This window comes from Saccopteryx bilineata, chromosome 5 (assembly GCF_036850765.1).
Source record: "Saccopteryx bilineata isolate mSacBil1 chromosome 5, mSacBil1_pri_phased_curated, whole genome shotgun sequence".
In the NCBI taxonomy this organism is placed as follows: domain Eukaryota; kingdom Metazoa; phylum Chordata; class Mammalia; order Chiroptera; family Emballonuridae; genus Saccopteryx; species Saccopteryx bilineata.
In genome coordinates this window covers 156764702-156790318 of record NC_089494.1, presented here as the reverse complement: position 1 = coordinate 156790318, position 25617 = coordinate 156764702, and the positions used below count along the sequence as shown (strand labels likewise).

The following is a 25617-nucleotide window of genomic DNA, read 5'->3' as shown; positions in this document are numbered from 1 at the left end:
AATTGATTGAAACAGACCAGTGTGCACTAAAACCTTGGTTGAGAATTGCTACTATAATTTTTACAAGGACTATAATTTTCAAGTCTGGATCACTCTAGGAGAGCGGCTCTCAAACATTAATCACCAGTGAAACCAGTTAAGACACAGATTACAGGACCTTCTTTAGGAGTTTGTGATTTCATAGGTCTGGGATGGGGCTCGAGAATTTGCATTTCTAACAAGTCCCAGGTGATTCTGCTGCTGCTTTGGGGGAGCACATTTAGGGAGCCACTGATCTGGGGCCCTTTCTCTTTAGACTGAGACATATGAGGTCAGCCTAGAAGTTTCAGAACTTCTGTTAAAAATAAATTTCATCTTCAGAGAAATGACCATTCTACCTGCTTTCTGATCCACCAGTTCTAGGTGGGCTGTGACCGCACCTACCTATAGACGGAGCACACACTTCCAGATAGTGCAGCCCCAGCTCAGCCTCTGCTTCTGCTTTCTGCCCTGTGCAATACCTGCCCTTCCCTTTCTCTCTGATCGACTCTCATACTTCCCCACCTGCCCCATCATTTTTTATTTCGTGAATGTCGGAGTAAGCCTTAAATCTCATTCTATTTTGCTCTCCCTGAGAGGTCCCCATCCTACTTTGCAATTGGCTTCCCACCCCAGCTTCACCCTTAAAAACTTCATTCTGCTCACTCCCTTCTCTTGAGCAATTTATTGAAGCACCTTCTTAAGCAGTTATCCAAATCCTGTCCGCTTTGACGTCACTTCCTCTCTTAGCCCTAACAGGATTGAACTCTCCAAGAGCCACCAATATCTGAGGCCTAGCACCAGTTACTATCCAAGTTTAATTAGTGTTCATGGTATTGTTTTCAAATATAGAATTGGAACAGGACAATGCTTGGTCAAAGAGCAATGACTGCGCTCGGCTGGCTTACCGTGAATGAACCACTGCATCTGGAATCCTTTCTCGTGGTGACCAACTCCATCAGAGTGGAACAGCACTTGAAAAGTGGAGCTTGTAGTACTCCCTGGAGGCGGCAGATGGACTCCACAGTAGCGGCCCAGCCTCCGTGAGCCGTCATAGAGCTGAAAAAAAGAGAAACTTCCCAATGTAAAACCCTCCACATGGTTTGCCAGATAGGAAAAGCTAAGTCTACTCGGAGTGAAAGCTGTACCTTGGTTCAGAAGTGAAGGCTAAATCCACTCAGGGGGGTTGAGTACAGGGTGCTTAACATAAGAATTCAATTTATTTTTTAGTCAATGAGAGGAGGGGAGTCAGAGAGACACATGCACTGGACTGGGATCCACACCACAAGCCCACTAGGGAGTGATTCTCTGCCCTACAGTTGCTCCGTTGCTCAGCAACTGAGCTCTTCTCAGTGCCTGAGGAGAGGCCATGGAGCCATCTACAGTATGGAGCTGTAGTCATGGGGCCAATTTGCTCCAATTGAGTCATGGCTGCAGGAGGGGAAGACAGAGACTGACAAAGAGAGAGAGAAGCTAGAAGGGGAGGCATGGAAAAGCAGATGGGCGCTTCTCCAGTGTGCCCTGACAGGGAATTGAACTCTTGACATCCACACACTGGATGTCAATATTCTACCACTGAGCCAGCTGGCCATGGCCTAGGATGCTTTCTAAGCTAAATAATTTGGAAATCCAAATATTGTTTGGTTTTATGTCAGCCTATCAAATTCCCTCCAAAGTATAATCCAGACACAGAATAAGAAAATAGTAGGCCAAATGAGATGTGTTCACATACCAACACGCAAGAGATGCTCAATAAATAGCAGAATTATAATTGTAAGATATAAAATTTTAAATAAATATTAGTTTTAAAAAATCAGACATTTCAGAAAGTTATAAAAATGAAAATTAAAAAAATTAATCCCACTGAAGATAATTACTGCTGATATTTTGTTAATGCCAGAAATTTAGCCCACCAACGTAGTTTCCATTTGTATATGTGTATGTGTGTGTGCATGCAGGTGTACATGTGTGTATAAATTTGGGCTACACATTTCATTGTGTTCCCTATTTTATACCAAACATGTCATTAAATCATCTATGTCAACTTTTTTTAGTGATAGTATAAGATGTTACTAATACATTATTTACATTATAATTATGTTGTTCACTTACAATATTTCCAATATTTCTGCCAATTTAAATATTTGTCTAATAGTTTTAATTTTCACCAGGAAAGATTCTTATAAGGGAAATAAATCAAATAGTATTTTTTTTGGCTCTTCATGTATATTATTTAACTTCTTACCAGATAGTTTACACCAATTCACCATATTCACAAAAATGTGAGTATGTGTTTTATAATTGTCTTAATTTGTGTTACTTTGAGGTTGAAGTTTTTTATGTTTACTGGCCATTTACATTTCTTCTCTTGGAACGTTTCTGCTAAGGTCTTTGCTCATTTTCCAGCTGAGGCATTTATACATCCTGCTGTGCACTCTTTACCTGCCTCTTTTAATACATTCATCAGATACACACCTTTTAACTAAAAAAAATTCATCTTTCTGCCATATCTCTTCAATCAGGAAAGATAATGCAAAAACGCTGGCTCCCTCCTCACTCAGGCCATTATATTTTCTTTTAATCCGCTAACGTCCACTGTCCACACTTGGGATGCATGGCCTGTGACAACAACGGAAGGCATCTGAGCACAGACTGTGGGCTCCTTGACTAGTCTCTCAGAGAGTACGCATATGCAGGAGTAAGTGGGAGTGTATGTATTTGCATGTGTCTGTGAGCAAAATAATAATCTGGATTCAACAAATTCCAAAGAGACAAAATTATTTTTATTTACTAAAATGTTATTATATAAAATACTGTATGAAACATACTGATTTGAGTATGAAAAACTTTATAATCAAGTTCTACAAAGCATCTCCATGGTGCCTTCCCTGATCCTTAAGGCCAGTCATGAGCTTTTCTCTGAAATGCCTCAGCTCTTTCCTTGTGCTTCTGTGTGAGAATGGTCACATTCTGTTACATTCTAGTTACAGGCACATGTTGTTTTATCTCCCCTACGAACTGGGAGTTTCCTTCGAGCCCTGATGGCTTCTGCATCCCCCTCAGTACCCAGCACTACATCCACAGCGCATGAACACAGTGATTTCCCCAAAACTGCATTGATTTTAATGAGACTTAATCTGCATTAGTACTTGAACCCTGTGGGGTTAGATTACTTATTAGGGTCTTACAGTCCTAAATTTCAGCATGCTTCTTTTAGGCAGCAAAAGGTCTGGAATTTTTGTGGCCATTCTGTGAAACCAGGACCAGGCAGGGCCTGTTCAAGGTCATAATAAATCTCAGATTTATAAATCTTGGCTTGTCTTATTCTGAGTTCTCAAAACTGGCTGTTCAATTGACATACAGGCTTGTGAAATTTGGGGAGAGGTCAGCAGACATTTAAAAAGAAACTAGGAAATTCATTAGAGCACTCACTCTTAAATACTAAATCTAAGTATATATATATATTATATATACTTTAAGCAAAAGAATAAAGATGAGATTTATCTTTCAGGCTTATTACCTCAGCTTCCATTTTATTTTTTTTAATACTGCTGCTTCAAACATGTATGTTTATTATCAAGTTTCTAATATCCTAGACATTTGACAGAAGCCACAATAAGGAAGCAAAAATAAGAGAAAGAATAAAGCAACGTAAAAAAACAGGTAAGCATCACCAAGCCCTTGGCCTGGGACCTCAGGTTCCACCGTCTAATGCAGGAGGTGGAGGTGGGGAGAGGTCCAAGGTGCAATCTGTTTACTGCAAAATTACTGCTTCACTGTAGGGTATTTATCTCAGCTTCACTTTTATTCAATTCAGTGTATGAATTTCAATTCCAAACTAATTAATACAAAAATAAACACACTGTTCCCAAGCAGAGTCATAAAAAGCAGGAAAACACTACTGTTTTCCACTCCAAAGGGCTCACTCTTCACTTTGAATTGCAGTTCTGTGACCAAGCCTTTAGTTATTTCATTTTTCGACAACAAACCATAAGGTAAGACTTCCCCATAACCATAATTGCTCTAAGCTTGATGGATTTTCTGAAATACTAGCCAGTTACATTCAGAGGAACCATATTTTAGCTTCTATTCAAGGTCATAAGCAGTGTAGTATTTTTGTCTCCCAACTCAGCAAGGTTAAGAAACCTGACCTTTTCACATGACTTTGAGGAGATTTTTCTTCTTCCTTCCGGATGGGATTACTTCATTGAGGGAGAGCCCCTGAATCCCAGTTGTTCTTAAATAACAAACACATTGTGCAGGGATGGGGGCAGGGATAAAGGGAGTGGGGTGGGGGGAACACTGATGAATGACAATTAGTTTCTTTTTGCCTTCGGAAAGGAGAGAATGACTACATCAAAATAAACATCAAATTAGACACTGATAAAAATACTTCTATAATGTCAAATAAATTAATAAATTAAGTAGTACAAAACAATAACACCCCTATACAAAAAAAAAAAAAACAAAAAAACAAAACTCCCAACTAATTTTATGTCCTTCTAAAGTTTACACTTAATTAAATTAGGCTTTTTATTTGTATTCACACAGATGGCTAACGTCACCTCTGCAATTCATTCCTGTATAAATTTACCACACAAAACAGGAACGGTCATTTTTCAAAGTATACAAATACTGGTTACCATGGCAACCAGTTAGAGCCCTCTGATTCTGTTTTTACAGCAAAACATTAACCACAGGACATTCCAGCTGTGACTCATTGCAACTGCTGGCAAATACTGCTAAGGGCATGAATTCTCTGCTTCTGGAAAGCCTAAAGATCTCCTAGGTCCAGACAAATATTTGAGGTTGAAATTAAATTCATATAAAGGCAACCAGTAGAAATCAAGAAGAAAAAGAGTAAGATTCTCACTTTGAATATGCAAACCTAATTTGTATAACTATGTATGTTTGGAGGTATTTTTTTAAATACCTGAAACGATGATTATATTTTCAGGTTAGCCATTAAATATATCTTCAGATGTGAGTTTGCATTTATACAAAACCTCTTTGATAGAATGCTTTCAGTTATTCCCCTTGAGGAGACAATTCACTTAGAATTTCTGTGGTTTAGGTCCCTCCTCCGCCCTGAAATATTTCAACCACTCTTAGGACATTCGAAGAGGAAGGAAATCTCTTGCCTAGCCACATTTACCAATTTCGGCCTACTTCCCTTGCATGGGTTAGTTAATATGACACATGCATATGGTCATCAGACCATTAGTGACTTCAGACTCCAGTTGCAATACGAAATGATTTGTGGATTCCTACTGTGTATTAAGGTGGAAGATATAGGATCAAAAGCACATCACTGACAGAACACAAATCTTACAATTTTTGTAAGAATAAGGGTTTTGTAGGTACTTTGGGAGTCACTGGAATTCAAGTATGGAGGAACCTAGACTCAGCTAGTGTGCATCTCAACCTGTTCTCTCACTGGGAATCAAGTGCATGAACTCCAGGGATCAGAGCAGAAAAGTACTTTTCAAGTGCCTCTTTCTTGCTAAATTGTTTTTGCTTTTGAAACTTTGTTACTGGAATGAATAACATGACAACTGTCTCATATGTATAAGCTTGGGATTTATAGGTAGACTTCTAAACTCATTTTAGAAACACAGTACCAACTAAAACTCAGCCCTTTCTACTTTAGATTGGCATCTAACTGATATTTTTAAAACTATTGTTTCTTGTTTACTTGAAAGTTTCTGGAAGAAAATTCTTTTTTATAGTGATTAATTTTAAGACTTAATTAAATGTAGTCCAGGTAGATAAATTAAATCAAGAGTTTCTTTGGGATGATGTCATTAAAATAAGGAGAAACTTTTTGGAAAAATTTTTGGTCCATTTTCTATAACAAACTTTAAAAACTCCAGAAACTTTATCCTACAGAGATTACTATGTAATTGAAATAATTTGTCAGCCATGAGGGAGAACGCTAGGTATAGTAGTGATTCCCTTAACAATTGTAGAGAATAAAAATTCTAGTCAATATAAGGAAGATCATTAAGTATCTGAGAACTATACTCGGTGAGTTCATAAAAGGGTTTTTTTTGAAGTCACTGTCACTAATAAAAGATTAGAATTCAACTGGAAGCAGGAAAGAAATTTTATTGTAAGAACACAGTAGGGTATATTCAATGAGGTCAGTGGCAGGGTTTACACTGACAGTCCAGTCCTGCTCTAAAATTCGTTTAGAACATCATATTGTGAAAATTACTTAAGTCCTTGAATTAAAAGTTCTTCACAAATTTGGTATCAGGATGGTGCCAAACCTTATCTCATAAGGTTGTTTTAAACAGCAAGTGAAACAAATCATATAACAGGTTAACCATGAGGCCTGACATGTAGAATATTTTCAAAATGCTATTTTAGCTTGTGGTAAGAGGCAAAGGGACCCAACATTTTTTCCAAAGAAACTACTCCAGAAATAGTTTTGAGAGAAAAAAAAATATGATGGCTGTGGAGAACTTGAGCTGAATTATAGACGTTTCACAGAAATCATCTCTGACTGACCAGAAATGGAAACAACAAATCACTGAATCACTTGTGAGGAGATGGATGGTCATTACATGTTGCATGTTGCTAAGGCAACCTAGTGATGTGTGGAGACTAAGGCTGTTCCTGGTTTATGGGGTGCACAGCCCAACACAAATCATACTGTGGAGGAAAATATAAACACAATGTTTGTGTCAGGGTGGAGGGGATGGTGGGTCACAACAGGAGATGGTAGTGAAGAAAACATTAGCAAATCTATTGGGCTGGCCCAGGTGAGGTGGAGAGGAGAGAGACAACTGGTAAGGGAAGTGGTTCCACATATGTTTCTTCCTGTTTCAGACTCATCTTCCCTTTCTGTCTGGCCAGCCTACAGCTTTAGCTGTTTAGATACTGAACCTCCAAAGGGGTAGAGATTGGTGAAATCTTGGAGTATTTCTTCAGATTTCCTCACCCTGAAAAACAACTCATAAATGTCCTGGATAAACTTGAAACTTTAGAGTTTACTTTAAATTTGAAGGGCTTTGAACGGTTCCTGTAACAGCAGACATTGCCAAGCAAGCACCACAGACTAGAGTAAAGGTTTTCGTTGTGGGTGAGAAAAGACAGGGGTTAAAAACGAAACCAATTGTGGAACATAAATTAGACAAACGTCAGAGGAGAGCTAATATGCGGAACATGGTGGACTCTAGTTGACTCCATCATGGCCTCAGGAAGAGAAGTCTTCTCCGTCATATAAGGCAGTTAGACAGACAGGAGCAAGCAAGTTGGACAGGCCAGGTTCGAAGGTCACCAGGATGGAAAGCCATGGGTGCCTAGCAATGGGCAAAACTGGGTAAACAATAACCTGGCCCCTAAGGTGAGATATTTTCCCCTAGCATGTTGATAGTCTTGTGGTTTTGACCCACTGACTTTTCAAATCGCTGGTCATGTGGTTTGGACCCGCCACTAACATTTCCTCTCCTGACATGTCGCTGGTCATGCAATAAACCCCTTAGAGGAAGAACAGGTGGCCAGAGAATAGCCTCATATAACTACCATACAAGCCTTTGTAGGACCAGTCCCTTAAATATTAAGCCCGTAGGACATTGAGGTTCTGACCCATATCAAATAATCTTGGAAAGCAGAGACTTGAGTCTGTTGATCACAGAGTTTTGGTCATATTAGAGCAGGGGTCCCCAAACTATGGCCTGCGGGCCGCATTTATCCGGCCCCAGCCGCACTTCCAGAAGGGGCACCTCTTTCATTGGTGGTCAGTGAGAGGAGCATAATTCCCATTGAAATACTGGTCAGTTTGTTTATTTAAATTTACTTGTTCTTTATTTTAAATATTGTATTTGTTGCCGTTTTGTTTTTTTACTTTAAAATAAGGTATGTGCAGTGTGCATAGGAATTTGTTCATAGTTTTTTTTATAGTCCAGCCCTCCAACGGTCTGAGGGACAGTGAACTGGCCCCCTGTGTAAAAAGTTGGGGGACCCCTGTATTAGAGATAACATCCAGGCCTCAGTTGTGTTTCAGCTCCAGGCCCAGAAAAGCAGCCAAGGACAGGTGGGGCAACACCATGGCTGACATGAGGACCAGCTGCTGCGAATAATGACCCCTCTGCCTTGCTGCCAACCAATCAGTGGAGACCACAACCCTGAAAGGATACACCTGGAAAGCTGATAAATATTCTACTAAGATACTTCCTGGAGACCTCCCCTAAAATTATCACCTTTAAAATCCTCCTCACAAGAAACCAAGGGTGCTCTAACTCTCTAGAGCCCGCACACTCAATCTTCTTTACTTTGCTTGCTTTTCCCTAAGCTTCAAGACTCTTTTGCCTCTGTAACTTGGTTCCTGAGTCCACACCCAGCTGGTTCACTTTTCCTACTTCTGCAACTCTCTAAATAAACTTTTGCTACAAGTTGAGTGAGTTCGTTGGCTCTGAATTCTTCTCTTAGCTGAACTCAAGGACCAAGGTTGCTGAACCAAGATCTAATCGCTGGTAACAACGGGTGCCATTTCGCTGCCAACAATTAAATTCGTGGCCCCTCACAGTGCACTCAGATGCAGAGGCACTCATCTCCCCCAGGCACAGGAAAAGCCATGCGGCAATGTGCTGACAGGGTGGGGCAGAAAATGTGAAATACCCATCTAAAATTAAACAATCACGCATAATTCTGGGCATTGCATGACAACGTGAAACTCATGGAAAGACCCCATTCTTAGTTACTTTGTGTCACTCAGAATTAGAGGTCTGTCTCAGACACAGAGCATGTGTCTCCTTTGGAGGCAGCAGCTGACTGTTGTCTGCTCTTAATAGTGCATTTACATTTTTTATTTCTGCTTTCTCCATATTACTCATTTTAGAAGCCACAGATACTAATTTGGGTGTTTTTTTTAATCATTGTCTAATCACGATTGTATGCAAAGATTTAACAACAAAGATGTTTATCTCAACACTTCTTATAACAATAGATATTTGAAAAGATTCTAAATGCTCTACAACAAGAATTGGTGGCTGCATCATGATGCTGGAAGATGAGATGTTGTAAATGATGTGGTATTGTAAATGATAAGGAGAAACAATCACAAGCTGTTGTTACTTGGAAAAAAGTCATTATACGGATGGTATGTACAGGATGATCCCCTCTGAATATTAACATAAAGTAAATATATACAGAGAGACTAAAGGAAATAAATACAAATAATATTAGTAGTGATGTAAATTAGGTTATTTTTATTTTATCTAGGCCTTTCTATATTTTCTAAATTTCCTGCACTGACTATATGTATATTCCTATGTGAGCAATAAAACAATAAAGCTTATTTTTAAAGCATTATCTGTGGGGCCCAATTGATATAGTAATGTGATATGCACTGGTAATGTTTATCCAATCTCAAAATTTGATACTCTTTTAGATTCCCAATACCCAGCTGGTCTAATAAAAATATTATACTCTCTATATCCATAGTCTTTTATATGTAGCTCAAGATTATACATAAAAATTAGTCCATTAAAGTATTACAATATAATCTTCCCCAGCATTAATTTAAAACCATATTTTGTCCCTTATGCTTCCTTTTTTATAATAATTAATTTTTCATTATTAATTAGACTAATTCTTTATCAAAAAGAATTTCTTCAGATGTTCAGGGGCAAAAGACTTCTAACAAACGTAAGTTATGATAAACACTGATGGAGTACTGTCTAAATTCCTCCCTAGAGGTAAATGAAACGCTTTGAAAGCCAAGCACACTCTCCCGTGTGTATCTAAACATCTAATTCCATGAACCACAGCCTTCCCTCTATCACATGGATAGCTATAGTAAAACACTAAACATTTAAAAAAAATGATTCTGCCTCCCAAAAGCCTTACCATCTGCTACAGATGGACTAAGAATTAGGGAGGACTCTGGTTCATAGAACGATGTGAAGTCACAGAACATCAAGCTGGAAGGGCTGAGAGCATCACTATGCAGACTCTTTCCCAACTCAGGCCAAGAGGGAAAGGCAAGCCTAGTCAACAGCAAATGCAAGAACTGAAGGATAAAAATTAAAACAACAAAAAATTACAATGAAAAACTTTCCTATTTTATTTATTTATTTATTTATCTATTTATTATTATTATTATTGTATTTTTCGGAAGTGAAAAGCAGAGAGGCAGAGAGACAGACTCCCGCATGCGCCCGACTGGGATCCACCCAGCACGCCCACTAGGGGGCGATGCTCTGCCCATCTAGGGCGTTGCTCTGTTGCAACCAGAGCCATTCTAGCTCCTGAGGCAGAGGCCACAGAGCCATCCTCAGCGCCCAGGCCAACTTTACTTCAATGGAGCCTTGCCTGCAGGAGGGGAAGAAAGGTAGAAAGAAAGGAGAAGGGGAAGGGTGGAGAAGCAGATAGGTGCTTCTCCTGTATGCCCTGTTTGGGAATCGAACTCAGGACATCTACACACCGGGCTGACACTCTACCACTGAGCCAACCAGCTAGGGCAAAAATCTTTCCTATTTTAAAAAGTAGACAATCAGTATAATTCACTGAAACCCATGGTTCCTAATTTTAAAATTTAACACTGTGATCTGTGTGTTCTTATCCATGCTATGTACCTATTCAATGGTAGGAGAGACCTTCCAACTCACTGGCCTCTGGTGGCCCAGCTGAGCAGAACCCGGTGAGGAGCACCAGGGAAGTGATGTGGCTAGAGCAATTTCGGGTTCTGAGCATCTGATGTAATTTTTAGTGGCTTTGGGTAGTGTAAAAATTATTGGGAGATCTGTTATTCATCCTGATTCTGTTCTTCATGTTTGAGAGAATTCTGGGGGGAAACAAAGTTTCTTTTGAATCCAAGAGCAAAGGCTCTTTTTTGAAGGCTGGTGTGTTTGCCTCATTAACTGCAGCAAATTAATGCAATGGTGTGGAAATTCTACATTGTGGGGATGGTCAGGAAACATCAGCATTTCCTTTTGAGAAAAAGGATCTTAATCACACTGAAATATATCTCCTTTTAACTTTTTATAATTAAATGCCATTTTACTCAGGCAACTTTAATGCCTTAAATTTCCTATAAAATGCTTCTTGTTACACATAATGACTTTACAAAGTATTTGGCTTAATTAACCAATAAATACACTTCATTCTAAACTCCTTTTGAATCCAGATCATCTTTGTACAATGCTGATTTATATCGGGTATAGAGACGTAAATTGACTTGTTTGACATACTGTTGTCACTTTTTATGCATATTTTTGTATAGCAGTTGTATTCAGAATTGAAATAACTTAGCTCTGAATTCTAAGCAAAATGTTGAGCAAACTAGAAGTAGAGGCAGATTTAACAGCGGGCATGTTGGGTGCATGCCCTGGGCTCGGACTGCTGAAGGGCCCCACAAAACCCCAACTTCACACTTTTTTTCTAATGTAAGGGGCCCAATATTTTCTTCTGTGCCTGGGGCCTCAACCAACTTTAATCTGTCTCTGTCTAGAAGCACACTTTCTCTGCCAGACTGTTCCAGGAAGCATGACTCATCTGCTCAGGAAGTGTTTAGGGAGATACCATGATGATGAAAGTTGGCTCAGACCCATTGCTGCTAAGATATCAAATCTCATCTGCTCCTCTGCATTTCGCTAACTGGCAAATGGGACTTTAACTACCACACTTCTTAAATTCCGATATAGAATTCCTGTCACTTTTGTAGGAAAACTGAGAGGCAAGGGCACAGAAGCCTTCGACGCATGGGGTCAGTCTATGCCAGGGGTCCCCAAACTTTTTACACAGGGGGCCAGTTCACTGTCCCTCAAACCGTTGGAGGGCCAGACTATTAAAAAAAACTATGAACAAATCCCTATACACACTGCACATATCTTATTTTAAAGTAAAAAAACAAAACGGGAACAAATACAATATTTAAAATAAAGAACAACAAATTTAAATCAACAAACTGACTAGTATTTCAATGGGAACTATGCTCCTCTCACTGACCACCAATAAAAGAGGTACCCCTTCTGGAAGTGCGGCCCGCAGGCCGTAGTTTGGGGACCCCTGGTCTATGCTAATCACAATAGGGAAGGCTGTTTTGAAAATAGCTCTCCATAAACTGCAAAATGTTTCAGAGAACAAATATTCATTTAGAAAATTTTGTTGCCCTGGCCGGTTGGCTCAGCGGTAGAGCGTCGGCCTGGTGTGCAGGAGTCCCGGGTTCGATTCCCAGCCAGGGCACACAGGAGAAGCGCCCATTTGTTTCTCCACCCCTCCCCCTCTCCTTCCTCTCTGTCTCTCTCTTTCTCTCCCGCAGCGAGGCTCCATTGGAGCAAAGATGGCCCGGGTGCTGGGGATGGCTCTGTGGCCTCTGCCTCAGGCGCTAGAATGGCTCTGGATGCAACAGAGTGACGCCCCAGAGGGGCAAAGCATCGCCCCTTGGTGGGCATGCCGGGTGGATCCCGGTCGGGCACATGTGGGAGTCTGTCTGACTGCCTCCCCATTTCCAGCTTCGGAAAAATGAAAAAAAAGAAAGAAAGAAAGAAAGAAAGAAAGAAAGAAAGAAAGAAAGAAAGAAAGAAAGAAAGAAAGAAAGAAAGAAAGAAAGAAAATTTTGTTTATGTTGAAATAATAAACAATATTTATTAGCACATAATAATAATATTTATTAGCTGAGTATTATTATAAGCCTTTCATTTGTGTTGCCTAATTTCAAACTCTTAGCAGCTCTATAACGTAGGTAATATTGTTATCCTCATTTCAGAGTTCTGAAAACTGAGTTATATAAAAGTTTTGTAATTCAGCATTTTAAAAGGAGGAAACTCATCAAGAACATTTTCTTATTTCCTTCATTAGCAATTTTTTTAAAAAATTAAGAAATATTAAATTCAAGAATATAATGAAATCCTTATTCTTTGTAGTAATAGAGAATAACAAAAACATTGTTTTAAGTCACACTGATAATATAAAAAAACTGTTAGTGAATGGAATCAACATATCCCTCATTATGTTTCTTAACAGAGCTTTTAGTACAATAAGTGGACTAAAATGTTAGCTTTTTATCACGTATCCTTTGTGAAAACTGTCAAAACATATCAGTGAAGCAGGCTATAGACAGAAAGCAAAGGAAAACTTAAATGTCTTAAGAAATGAAACACTAATCATATCTCAACCTAAAAAATTGAATGCTCTTTATTTCTGAATTTCTCTACATACCTAACAGGGTGCTGCTCTTACATTAGGATTGGTACTAATAATGACAGTGAAAGTTTATGTTAAGTGTTTACTATGTACCAAGCTTTATTCTATCTATCTGTCTATCTATCTATCTACCAATGTATAAATTCGTTGACAGTGATTATGCCATTTTATAGATGGGGAAAGTGAGGCATCTATAAACTAAGTGACTTGCTTAAGTTGCCTGGCTATTAAGTGATGATGTCTGAGTTTAAACCCAGGTTATCTGGTTCCAGAGTCTTTGGTCGTAAGCACTATGCTAGACTTAACAAGTACGGAGAATACTGAGCAAGAAAGTACATTCTATTATGTAGCTTAAGCACCTATAAGACATCTCTTATGAGAGCAATAGATGAATTACTAAATATTTGCTTACTATTAGCATCCTGCAGTAGTCAGCAGATATAAGAGAGCTGATTTAAGCAGTTCTAATTCTAGGGAATCCCTTAGAAAGAGACAGAAGAATCTACAATAACAGAAAAGAGTAGTGTCTGGAGTTGCTTCCAACTTTGGTTTATCTTTAAACCAAAAAATTTGGAAACTGAGGTATTTGTTTCTGAGACCAGTACAGAATCATGTGACCAATAGTGATGAGTGCCACAAACACAATCTGTTTACATTTCACTTATTAGAGAGGATGCAAAGTCTTTAAGGGATAAAAGAAATCAAAGTCCTATCAATGTTGTGTACGTGGAGTAAGATAACTTGGAAGAGAAAGAGAACAAACTCTGAAGTGTCAGAGCTACTAAATAGTCCAGACTGAGGCTTTGCCTGGGACAGGAAGTCAGACCTCATGAGGGAGGAGCAGCCATTCATAAGTGACAAGTCAGAAGGAATGGAGATGGTATTTCCAAGAAAGGGAGGCTATTATAAGGGTAAGAAACAATGTCTTGAATGCTTGTGGGCAGAATCTAAATAGTCATGATGAAGTTGTGCTCTCTCCAGAGAGCATAGGGGAATAATGGTAAGCATTTCTTAAGTACCAAATATTTACCAGGTGTGTAGACTATCTTGTAACAACTTTATGAGTAGGTGTCATTTTCCCTCTATTTTACACATAAAGAAACTGAGGCAACCAGAGGAGAAATTCTGTGCCCAAGGACACTGGTAGTGTGGAAAATCCAATGTTACAGTAATATAATGTTATAGTAATTAAATATATAGAAATATAGAAAAATATGAAAGATATATAGAAATACATTAGGATATAATATTAAAAGCCATTAAGGCAAGTGAATAAGACTATACCCTCTGGGTGGGAGTTAATCTAATGTATAGAGATATGATAGGTAGACCATACCATCTGCACAGGGCCCAGCTGGTGTGTGTATGAAATTATATATAGATAAAAAGAGCTCCCTGCGAGGAACTTCCAAAAAGTGGCTTGCTGTGATAGTCTCGTAGATTAATACCTGTTAGAAGGTGTATGCCAGAAAGGGTACTTAAGCCAAGGGGCCCCCAGCTGCAGTTAGTTGTCCAGACTCCCATGTTAAACGTGAACCATCTACATGCCACTCTGACCAAGGACAGCCAAGAGGAGTACGCTGACAGGGTTCCCTTAAGCTATACCGAGGCACGCCGTAGGACTTGTTAGTAATAAACTGCTTTTGTGATTCTTGCAACTAACTTGTGTGTCAGTCATGTCTTTCCTCCTGTGGCGATTGGTCTCAGTACCAATAAGTAGAATCCTCATAGCAGCCTCAAGAGTAGTCTCGAAAAGGCTGCCAGCCCTGCTGTTAAGCAGGAGTGTCCCACTGCACAAGGAAGTCAAATTGGGGATGCCTGATCAACGTAGAGCTCGGACTCTACTAGGACATTCAAACTATGAACCTAGGTGAGATCCAGAACCTTCACTTCACTTAGAGAGTCCCGAGTGTAAACTGGGCTCCATAACCTGACTTGAATATTGTTACTTATTTCAGTCCCAGTTCTGCTGTTTGTTAAATGAGTGTAAAAACATCCAATCACTAGTCTCTCATGAAGATAAGTAATAATGTCTATCAAAGTGTCTATAATAGTGCCTAGCACAGAGTAGACATGTCTTATTGTCATTCTCAAAGTAAACACTTGAGATATAAAGAACCTTCTAATGTCTCATGAACATAAAGGTTTCATTTATTTGTATGAGAATAAAAATGAGGAAAATTTAGAAAACATCTCTAGAATAATGTTTTCCTAAGAATATTCTGTGGAACATTAGTGTCCAATAGATGTTAATAAGTTAGAATTCTAGGCAAAGACTCTGCTCCCAGGAACGCTGCCTTTGCTGTCCGCTGGGGGTCTCCCCCTTCAGGGGGGCTGCACACCTCCCCTGTTGTTACCCTCAACTCCCCGAACGCTGCCTTTGCTGTCCCCTGGGGGTCTCCCCTTCAGGGGGGCTGCACACCTCCCCTGTTGTTACCCTCAACTCCCCGAACGCTGCCTTTGCTGTCCCCTGGGGGTCTCCCCCTTCAGGGGGGCTGCACACCTCCCCTGTTGTTACCCTCAGCTCCCGGAACGCTGCCTTTGCTGTCCCCTGGGGGTCTCCCCCTTCAGGGGGGCTGCACACCTCCCCTATTGTTACCCTCAGCTCCCGGAACGCTGCCTTTGCTGTCCCCTGGGGGTCTCCCCCTTCGGGGGGGGGCTGCACACCTCCCCTGTTGTTACCCTCAGCTCCCAGGAAGCTGCCTTTTCTGTCCCCTGGGGGTCTCCCCCTTCAGAGGGGCTGCACACCTCCCCTATTGTTACCCTCAGCTCCCGGGAACGCTGCCTTTGCTGTCCCCTGGGGGTCTCCCCCTTCAGGGGGGCTGCACACCTCCCCTGTTGTTACCCTCAACTCCCGGAACGCTGCCTTTGCTGTCCCCTGGGGGTCTCCCCCTTCAGGGGGGCTGCACACCTCCCCTGTTGTTACCCTCAGCTCCCGGGAAGCTGCCTTTGCTGTCACCTGGGGGTCTCCCCCTTCAGGGGAGCTGCACACCTCCCCTGTTGTTACCCTCAGCTCCAGGGAACGCTGCCTTTGCTGTCCCCTGGGGTCTCCCCCTTCAGGGGAGCTGCACACCTCCCCTGTTGTTACCCTCAGCTCCAGGGAACGCTGCCTTTGCTGTCCCCTGGGGGTCTCCCCCTTCAGGGGAGCTGCACACCTCCCCTGTTGTTTCCCTCAACTCCCGGAACGCTGCCTTTGCTGTCCCCTGGGGGTCTCCCCCTTCAGGGGGGCTGCACACCTCCCCTGTTGTTTCCCTCAACTCCCGGAACGCTGCCTTTGCTGTCCCCTGGGGGTCTCCCCCTTCAGGGGGGGGCTGCACACCTCCCCTGTTGTTACCCTCAGCTCCCAGGAAGCTGCCTTTTCTGTCCCCTGGGGGTCTCCCCCTTCAGGGGGGCTGCACACCTCCCCTGTTGTTACCCTTAGCTCCCGGAACGCTGCCTTTGCTGTCCCCTGGGGGTCTCCCCCTTCAGGGGGGGGGCTGCACACCTCCCCTGTTGTTACCCTCAGCTCCCAGGAAGCTGCCTTTTCTGTCCCCTGGGGGTCTCCCCCTTCAGGGGGGCTGCACACCTCCCCTGTTGTTACCCTCAGCTCCCGGGAACACTGCCTTTGCTGTCCCCTGGGGGTCTCCCCCTTCAGGGGAGCTGCACATCTCCCCTGTTGTTACCCTCAACTCCCGGAACGCTGCCTTTGCTGTCCCCTGGGGGTCTCCCCCTTCAGGGGGGCTGCACACCTCCCCTGTTGTTACCCTCAGCTCCCAGGAAGCTGCCTTTTCTGTCCCCTGGGGGTCTCCCCCTTCAGAGGGGCTGCACATCTCCCCTATTGTTACCCTCAGCTCCTGGGAACGCTGCCTTTGCTGTCCCCTGGGGGTCTCCCCCTTCAGGGGGGCTGCACACCTCCCCTGTTGTTACCCTCAACTCCCGGAACGCTGCCTTTGCTGTCCCCTGGGGGTCTCCCCCTTCAGGGGAGCTGCACACCTCCCCTGTTGTTACCCTCAACTCCCGGAACGCTGCCTTTGCTGTCCCCTGGGGCTCTCCCCCTTCAGGGGAGCTGCACACCTCCCCTGTTGTTACCCTCAGCTCCAGGGAACGCTGCCTTTGCTGTCCCCTGGGGTCTCCCCCTTCAGGGGAGCTGCACACCTCCCCTGTTGTTACCCTCAGCTCCCGGAACGCTGCCTTTGCTGTCCCCTGGGGGTCTCCCCCTTCAGGGGAGCTGCACACCTCCCCTGTTGTTACCCTCAGCTCCTGGAACGCTGCCTTTGCTGTCCCCTGGGGGTCTCCCCCTTCAGGGGAGCTGCACACCTCCCCTGTTGTTACCCTCAACTCCCGGAACGCTGCCTTTGCTGTCCCCTGGGGTCTCCCCCTTCAGGGGGGCTGCACACCTCCCCTGTTGTTACCCTCAGCTCCCGGAACGCTGCCTTTGCTGTCCCCTGGGGGTCTCCCCCTTCAGGGGGGCTGCACACCTCCCCTGTTGTTACCCTCAGCTCCCAGGAAGCTGCCTTTTCTGTCCCCTGGGGGTCTCCCCCTTCAGAGGGGCTGCACACCTCCCCTATTGTTACCCTCAGCTCCCGGGAACGCTGCCTTTGCTGTCCCCTGGGGGTCTCCCCCTTCAGGGGGGCTGCACACCTCCCCTGTTGTTACCCTCAACTCCCGGAACGCTGCCTTTTCTGTCCCCTGGGGGTCTCCCCCTTCAGGGGGGCTGCACACCTCCCCTGTTGTTACCCTCAACTCCCGGAACGCTGCCTTTGCTGTCCCCTGGGGTCTCCCCCTTCAGGGGGGCTGCACACCTCCCCTGTTGTTACCCTCAGCTCCCGGAACGCTGCCTTTGCTGTCCCCTGGGGGTCTCCCCCTTCAGGGGAGCTGCACACCTCCCCTGTTGTTTCCCTTGTACGCAGTTCTATAAGGCTGCATCCTGACCGCTTCCTTTCCTTCACTGAAGTACCCAGTTCCATCCAATCGTTCATCCAATTCTGCAGATTTTAGCTCCTCAGGCTCTTCAATCCTCTATTACAGTGGTTCTCAAACTTTCTGAAATTGGGGCACATTTAAAATCCTACAAATAATTGTAGGTGCACTATATACAAATTTCTGAGAAATATGTTATAATAATTCAGTCAAATATTAAAGAAAAAATATAAAGTGCAAGCATGTTTTTATAGTAATTAAACAAAACAAATATGGCAAAATTAAATTTATTCTGACATTAAAAAACATTTTATGTTACATTTTTTCAGTTATGCTTTTTAGAATTCATAAAAAAGAGGGCTTAAAAAATTTTAAAAACCACAAAAAAGTTATCTTCTTATATATAGACATACATTCTTAGTAAGATTTAGTAAATTCGGCAGGTCCCGGCATGAATGTGTTAAGTTTTTTCATTCTTGTGTTTATGAGAAACATGAGCCTGATGTGTCCTAACAATTTCTTCAGTGTTTGAGCATATATTTGAAAGGCAAACTCTCACTTCCTCATCAATACATTGAAGAATTCCTCTCTTTTTACTCTTAATTGTGTTGAGTGCAGAAAATCCCCACCATACATATCACTTTAACTTGACACCAAACAAAGGATATAAGAAACTTGCCTCCAGTCTTTCCAGGGAACATGGGAGGTAGTGTAAACAATCCAGCACCACAGCTTAACAGCCTTTTGCAACCTAATCAGGCAAGTGAGGTGGGGGGTTAGGCAGACTGTCAGCTTATAGCCAATTCCCCACACCTCTGTCCCCCAGAAATCTAAACTCTAAAAACCCTGTTGGTTTTTTGGTCCCCAACAGGCACATATTTCTCAAGTCTTTTTATTATTATTATTATTATTCTTTTTAGAGAGGAGAGGGAGAGACAGAAAGAGAGAGAGAGAGGAGAGAAAGAGAGAGAGAAGGGGGGGAGGAGCTGGAAGCATCAACTCCCATATGTGCCTTGACCAGGCAAGCCCAGGGTTTTGAACTGGCGACCTCAGCATTTCCAGGTGGACGCTTTATTCACTGCGCCACCACAGGTCAGGCAATATTTCTCTGGAATACCATAGGGCACACCTGGAAATCTAGGGCACACCAGTGCACCCTGGAGCACACTTTGACAACCACTGGTCTCTTACATTCTTCTTTACACAATGTGAGGAACTCTGTCATCTGTCCTACCTATATCTCCACAGTTACCCTTCCTTCCTTTCAATTTATCCTGGAATCCAGAGTTTTTTATCCTGGAATCCAGAGTTATCCTGGAATCCAGAGTTTTTTAAAGTGTCAATCTGAGCAATCTATTTCACTCTTGAAGGGTCTCTTTCTGCTCTTTGGGAGGTCACTGAAACTACACATGCCACATGCTCTCCACCTACAGGTCCCTGTCCACCTGATGCTCACGCTCAGCCTCGCCACACTAGTCTTCTTCTTTCAGTTCTGATAAAGATTCTCTCTTTGACCCAACTCTATTCAGGCCCCTCTGAACCATCTTCTCTACTAGACCTCAAACCTGGCTATAAAAACTATAGGCTCTCAGTGCAAACGATTTTATTCAATCATTCCCCTACATGAAAAAACTTAAATGCGGCCCTGGCCAGTTGGCTCAGCGGTGGAGCATCAGCCTGGCGTGCGGGGGACCCAGGTTCGATTCCCGGCCAGGGCACATAGGAGAAGTGCCCATTTGCTTCTCCACCCCCGCCCCCTCCTTCTTCTCTGTCTCTCTCTTCCCCACGCTCAGCCAAGGCTCCATTGGAGCAAAGATGGCCCAGGCGCTGGGGATGGCTCCTTGGCCTCTGCCCCAGGCGCTAGAGTGGCTCTGGTCGCGGCAGAGCGTCGCCCCTGGTGGGCGTGCCAGGTGGATCCCGGTCGGGTGCATGCGGGAGTCTGTCTGACTGTCTCTCCCTGTTTCCAGCTTCAGAAAAATACAAAACAAAACAAAAAAAACCCTTAAATGCTCATGTAGTTTCTAACAGCTCGAGGCCACATCCCTAGAATGACCGTAGACCCCTTAAACTGCCTGCCTGAGAAAGTCAAGGCTGCTGCACCAGCCAACACCTGAGGACGGGCCCCTGACCATGTTTTCTTGGAGAACTTACTAAAAAGGCTTTAACACTGTGAGTCTTCCTCTGTCCCTTTGAGATGTACGTGTATCTCTTACAATTCAGGACTCTATCTCAAGGATCTGAAAACCATCCTTTGAAATGTCATCTTTCGGGCCCCTGTCTCCCAGGCTCTGTGGAAAGAAGAATCCTAACTTCCATCACTGTCTAACTTCCAACAGACTCAGCTGGCCTACTCACTCACACTGCTCAAGCCTTCGTAATATTTCACTTCCCAGACTCCGCTAGAGCCCCAGTACTCTCCCAACTCCTTTCTCCTCCCCTTAAAATACCCAGGCATATCTACACAAATTGAAGTTGAGGTCAGTTCATACTGGACCCTCTTCCCTATTGCAGTACTACATTACTGATAGAAATCTGTCCTTACCACTGTAAATTAGCATCTGGCCTTATCCTTGACAGTTCTTCAAACACAACTTCCCTGAGTAAAAGCTCCAGTTTCCTGCACATCTTCTTCCTCAGGACAACTCCCCTGACCCACCGATGAGTTTGGTTCGCCTGATTCATGTCTTCAGGAGCAGACAGTAATATTGCCTCATAGCACTTAACACAGCTTATAATTAAATTTGTGCACTGTGATAAATTGATTAACATCTGCCTTCTCCATGAAAACAAGAAAAACTAATGCTTAAACAGTTAATTTCCATAGCCTATGCGTCTAAAATATATTTGAGTAACTGAATGAATAGATAAATAAATGAGCAGTGCGTATTTATTTATGATGCTAACAGCTTGGGGAAATACCACAGCAAAGAAGGGACAAAAGAACAAGCCTTATTTGTGTTTAATTATTTTTCCCAGATTATTTTAGAATTTAGGTCTCTACTTGTAAAACATCTATTAACATATGTCACAGAAAGAGCTATGGCTTCCCTTTTGTCTGGGTTTAACTGAAAGAGTAGATAAAAATGTCATCAAATCCCTGAATCTTAGTCCGACATCTGTGTTTTCTAGGTCCACGGAATCACCATGTGGAAAGCAAGGAACACCTGCACTGGACTCTGATGTGACTGAGAAATAAACCTGTATTAAGTGTCTGAGAACTTACCAGTTCTCTGCAATAGCAGCTTATATTACCTTAACTGGCAGACAGTACCAGAGGGGCCTGAAGTTTCGCAGTCACAGTTTGAAAATGTTGCTTAGGATGTGGACTTAGAAAACATGGGTATAGGGCTGAAAGATTTGAGGATATTGATATTTTCATCCACTCTTTCATTTAAAATGCATTATTTTGTCATTGAAAGGAAGACATGACTGTAATAAACAATGATATAAACATGTGGTGAACACAATGACATCAGCAAGAGGATTTGGCAAGAGATGAAATGAATCATATAAAGACTAGTGGGAAATGCATTTGACAGAAGTCACTGACATAATCAAGAGGACCTGAAACTGAATAAGAGGTAAAGGAAAAGGCATAGAAAGGTATGAAAGGATGCAATGGACAACATTAGTGGCAAAGGTGCCAAACAAGGAATGGTGGGAGAATGTTAGAATCAGAATTCAGAATCTTAAAGTGCATCTGGCATTTTTATATGATGAGATAAACATAATAACAGTATCACCAGGCCTTGATGAGACAAAGCATATAGTTCAGCTAATAGCAATGAGAAAGTAAGTCCTGTTGAAAAGGGAAAATTTAGTAGCATTCAAAGGTATATATATGTTAAGAGGAAACACATTAAAATATTTATATGCCTCACCAGATGGTGACGCAGTGGACAGAGTGTCAGCCTGGGACTCAGAGGACCCAGGTTTAAAACCCAGAGGTCGCCGACTTGAGCAAGGGCTCATTCGCTTGAGTGCGGGGTCACTGGCTTGAGTGTGGGATCATAGACATGACCCTATGGTCATTGGCTTGAGCCCAAAGGTCACTGGCTTGAGAAAGGGATCTCTGGCTCGGCTGTAGCCCCCCCACCCCCGACCCAGGTCAAAGCACATATGAGAAAGCAATCAATGAAAATAAGTTGCCACAATGAAGAATTGATACTTCTCATCTCTCTCTCTTCCTGTCTCTATCTGTCTGTCCCTCTCTCTTTCTCTCTCACTAATAACAACAATAATAATAATAATAAATAATAATAATAATAATTTTTAAAAAATTTCTTATAACTTGCTGGGAGAGAGCTTTGAAGAGAGGATAAAATGTGCTGTCACGGTAGAAGTGGGTGCAGACAGTGAACTCAAGTGCTAGACTAGGGGTTTGTGGGGCTCCCATACTGAAACCTCCAGAGATTCTGATTGAGTAGGGCCGGGGTGCAGTCTAGGAATATGTTTTTCTACCAGGATCCCCGGAGATTTGGGAGTGCAGGAGATTTAGCAGCTCACTGTAGGGGCTTTATCCTCTAGTATTAGCTTCTTCTTCAGTAGAGACTACAATTTTTTTACAAAGGAAAAACTGAAGCAAAAAGAGATAAACAAGGGTAACCATGGGGAGACAATTTCAACTATCTAGACATCTCTCAGATGTATTTTTCTGGGAGAAACATAACACCTGATCAATTCTTTATATGCTCTCCATTCTCAGAAAGTAAATAGTGAATAAAAGTGCCACCCTGGACTATTCTGACTGGCAAAGACATGGTTGTTCATGTGGTAGTGGCTAAAACGAGGAAAGTGGGGTTGATTTCCTTAGATCCATGATGGCTGCAACGTCAGTCAGAGGTGCTGGGTCTCAGAGAGCCAGACTTCAAAAGGAGATATGAGCACATGGCCCAAACAAATGCACAATGAAAAAAAGAGAGAAGCGATAGAAAAAAGAAATAATTTTTTTTAATGACAAATTCTTTTAAAAAAAGTTTTTTCCGTAAAAACTTAAATTCTGTCCACAAAGTCAGGAATAATTTTACAACTATAAAAGGGGAAACCTCTGAAAAAATAATTAAGAAGAAACCTATGGGGCCACATAGAATATTCCTGACAATTTTATGAGCACACGTACATGTTAGCTAAACCTTGGGAATCAGCGCAGTTAGGAAAAAAAGTCTGTATTTTAAAGCTGTCATCAGGGCAAAAGGAAGATAAAAATGGGGACTGAGCCAACACTTGCAGAAGATAGGAAAACATGATGAAGGAGAAGTAGAAACTTGTGTCATGTGATTTGGAAACTGAAAGGAGAGACATAAAAATTCAATTTAGGAAATAAGACAATCCTTTAAATGAAGTGTTTTTTCAGCCCTGGCTGATTGGCTTAGTGGTAGAGCATTGGCCCAGTGTGTGGCTGTCCCAGGTTCAATTCCTGGTCAGGGCACAAAGGAGAAGCATCCCCCTCTCCCCTCTCCCTCTCTTTATCTCTCTCTTCCCCTTCCGTGGCCATGGCTTGGTTGGAGCAAGGTGGCCCTGGGTGCTGAGGATGGCTCTATGGCCTTGCCCAGGCAGCAGAGCAACCAGCCCCAGATGGGCAGAGCATCCCCCCAATAGGGGGCTTGCTGGGTGAATCCCAGTTAGGGCACATGTGGGAGTCTGTCTCTCTGCCTCCTCGCTTCTCACTTAAGAAAAATAAATAAATAAAAAGAATGATTTTTTTTTTTTTAGGTTTAAATGAATTACTTCCAGCAATACTGAAAGGTAGTCACTATAAAGCCAATTTTATAATCTCACTGAATGTGTATAAGAAATATTTTAGTATGATAGCAGAATCCATGCCCTTGCTAATAGAGTGTGCCTCTGCCCACACACATTACCTGTGAGCAGAGACAGGTCAGGGATCTGAGGGCACCCACCATTATCAGCTAGATCCAGGCCTTTGCTGACAGGCTCAAAAAGACGAGTCACTTGTGCTGGCAATTTGTCAACAGGGAAAGTCTTATTGGCTGTAAGTGCTTGAGGTAAATGGTCATGTAAAGATGTCAAGTCATGGTTGAGGTGGCCATATTGAAACTAAAATTGTGAGGTTGCAGAAACTCAGAGAATATTTTTAGAGAGAGCAATGGCAATGGTGTTTACAATGCAAGGAGAAGCAGCAAAATGGGGAGACAGAGGGGGTCCTTAGAGCTGCCCATGTTTCTGCCCTCTCCCAGCTTTTTAGTTTATTCTGTATGTCATGACGTTTCTTACTTTCCGGTCACAAACACTCTTTTTTTCTGTATGGTTTAGTTTCAGTGTGCTACTGCAACCAAGAATATAAAGCAGAACAATGGGGAAAGGATTGCCAGAGGTCTGAAGGAAAAATGATGCAACTTCTGAAATTGTAGGTAGAGCACAGAGCACATTCCTAGCAGCTGTGGCTGATGCAATGCTGTGAGAACACTCCAGCACCTGAAACCCTCCTAGGCACACCCAGGAGGGAGCTCGCCCACTGTAAGGAAGTGACTCAGCACCAACCAGGCAGCGCCCTGACCTTTCAGCCATTGGCTGTGAAGGACACGCTGTAACACCCTATAGGCTGAACTTGTGTATATAAGCTAGCTTACTTCCTGAATAAATTCAATCTGCATCACTGAACCTGGTCTCCAGAGTTGGGTCTTTGTGTCTCTGTCATCCTCACCCCCCCCGGGGGGCCTTGACCACAACTGGTGCCCGAACAGGGACCTAATTGGCATCCAAGGGACGAGTGAGTGACCCTCTGCAACGGGAAACCTTCTCCCTCACTCCTGAGCCCCTCAAGCTCAAGCCCTTCATGCCCTATGGCAGAGAAGGCGAGTTAAAGTTAGTGAAAAGGATCTTTGTACCTACTAGGAAATCCTCTCAGGTTTCAACCCTTGGCTTCGGGATGCGCCTCTTTGGGACCCTGATACTTAGGTCTGAGCTCTCTGGTGCGTCCGTTCAGTGGAAGTACATGAAGGACAAACCTTTCCTCTCAGTCTCTCTCCTGCCCTACTAGCCATCTCCCGCTGAAGACCCTCCCCCATTCCAAAAATATTACAGGCTACCCCTCTCCCTGAGGAGCCCCTCGCTCCCCTCCACTGAGGAGGAAAGTGGCTTAGCCTCCGAGTTTAACACAGTCGCAGTTGAGCGCGCAGAAATGAAACCAACCAAATTGCTAACTGCACCATGGGCTCCACCAGCCGAAGAAGCAGAAGTTGCCACTCCTGAACCCCTTTACTGTTGGTATGCTGGAAGGACCCAGCCACGGCACAGTGGCAGGGTCCACACCCCCTTCTATCACAAGGGAGAGGTTATGCTTGTGTCTTTCTAGAAAACAGCTCTCAGCCAGTTTGGATCCCAGGACAAAACATAAGGCCAGTCCTGGTGTCCCAAAATGACCCCTCCCACAAACCCCTCAACCCAGGAGATGGCGAATCTCCAGAAGAAGACTTCGCGGCTAATGTGCGCACCCCATCACCTGGGGGGATATGAAAGCTTTAGCGGAGCAAGACCAGAGAATGGCCCCTGACGGGCCCCTTGGCCCTGGTACTCTGTTCCTGCTTA

The 25617-nt window shown here is 43.1% G+C and overlaps 1 protein-coding gene across 1 annotated transcript in view; it reads right to left on the bottom strand.

Annotated features, from left to right (window-relative positions):
- Nucleotides 1-25617, bottom strand: part of CUBN (cubilin) — a 324233-nt gene that overhangs the window by 213672 nt on the left and 84944 nt on the right. Inside the window, exon 28 of the mRNA XM_066279340.1 lies at nt 927-1077. Within this exon, the coding sequence (XP_066135437.1) occupies nt 927-1077 (151 nt within the window). The remainder of the gene's footprint in view (nt 1-926; nt 1078-25617) is intronic.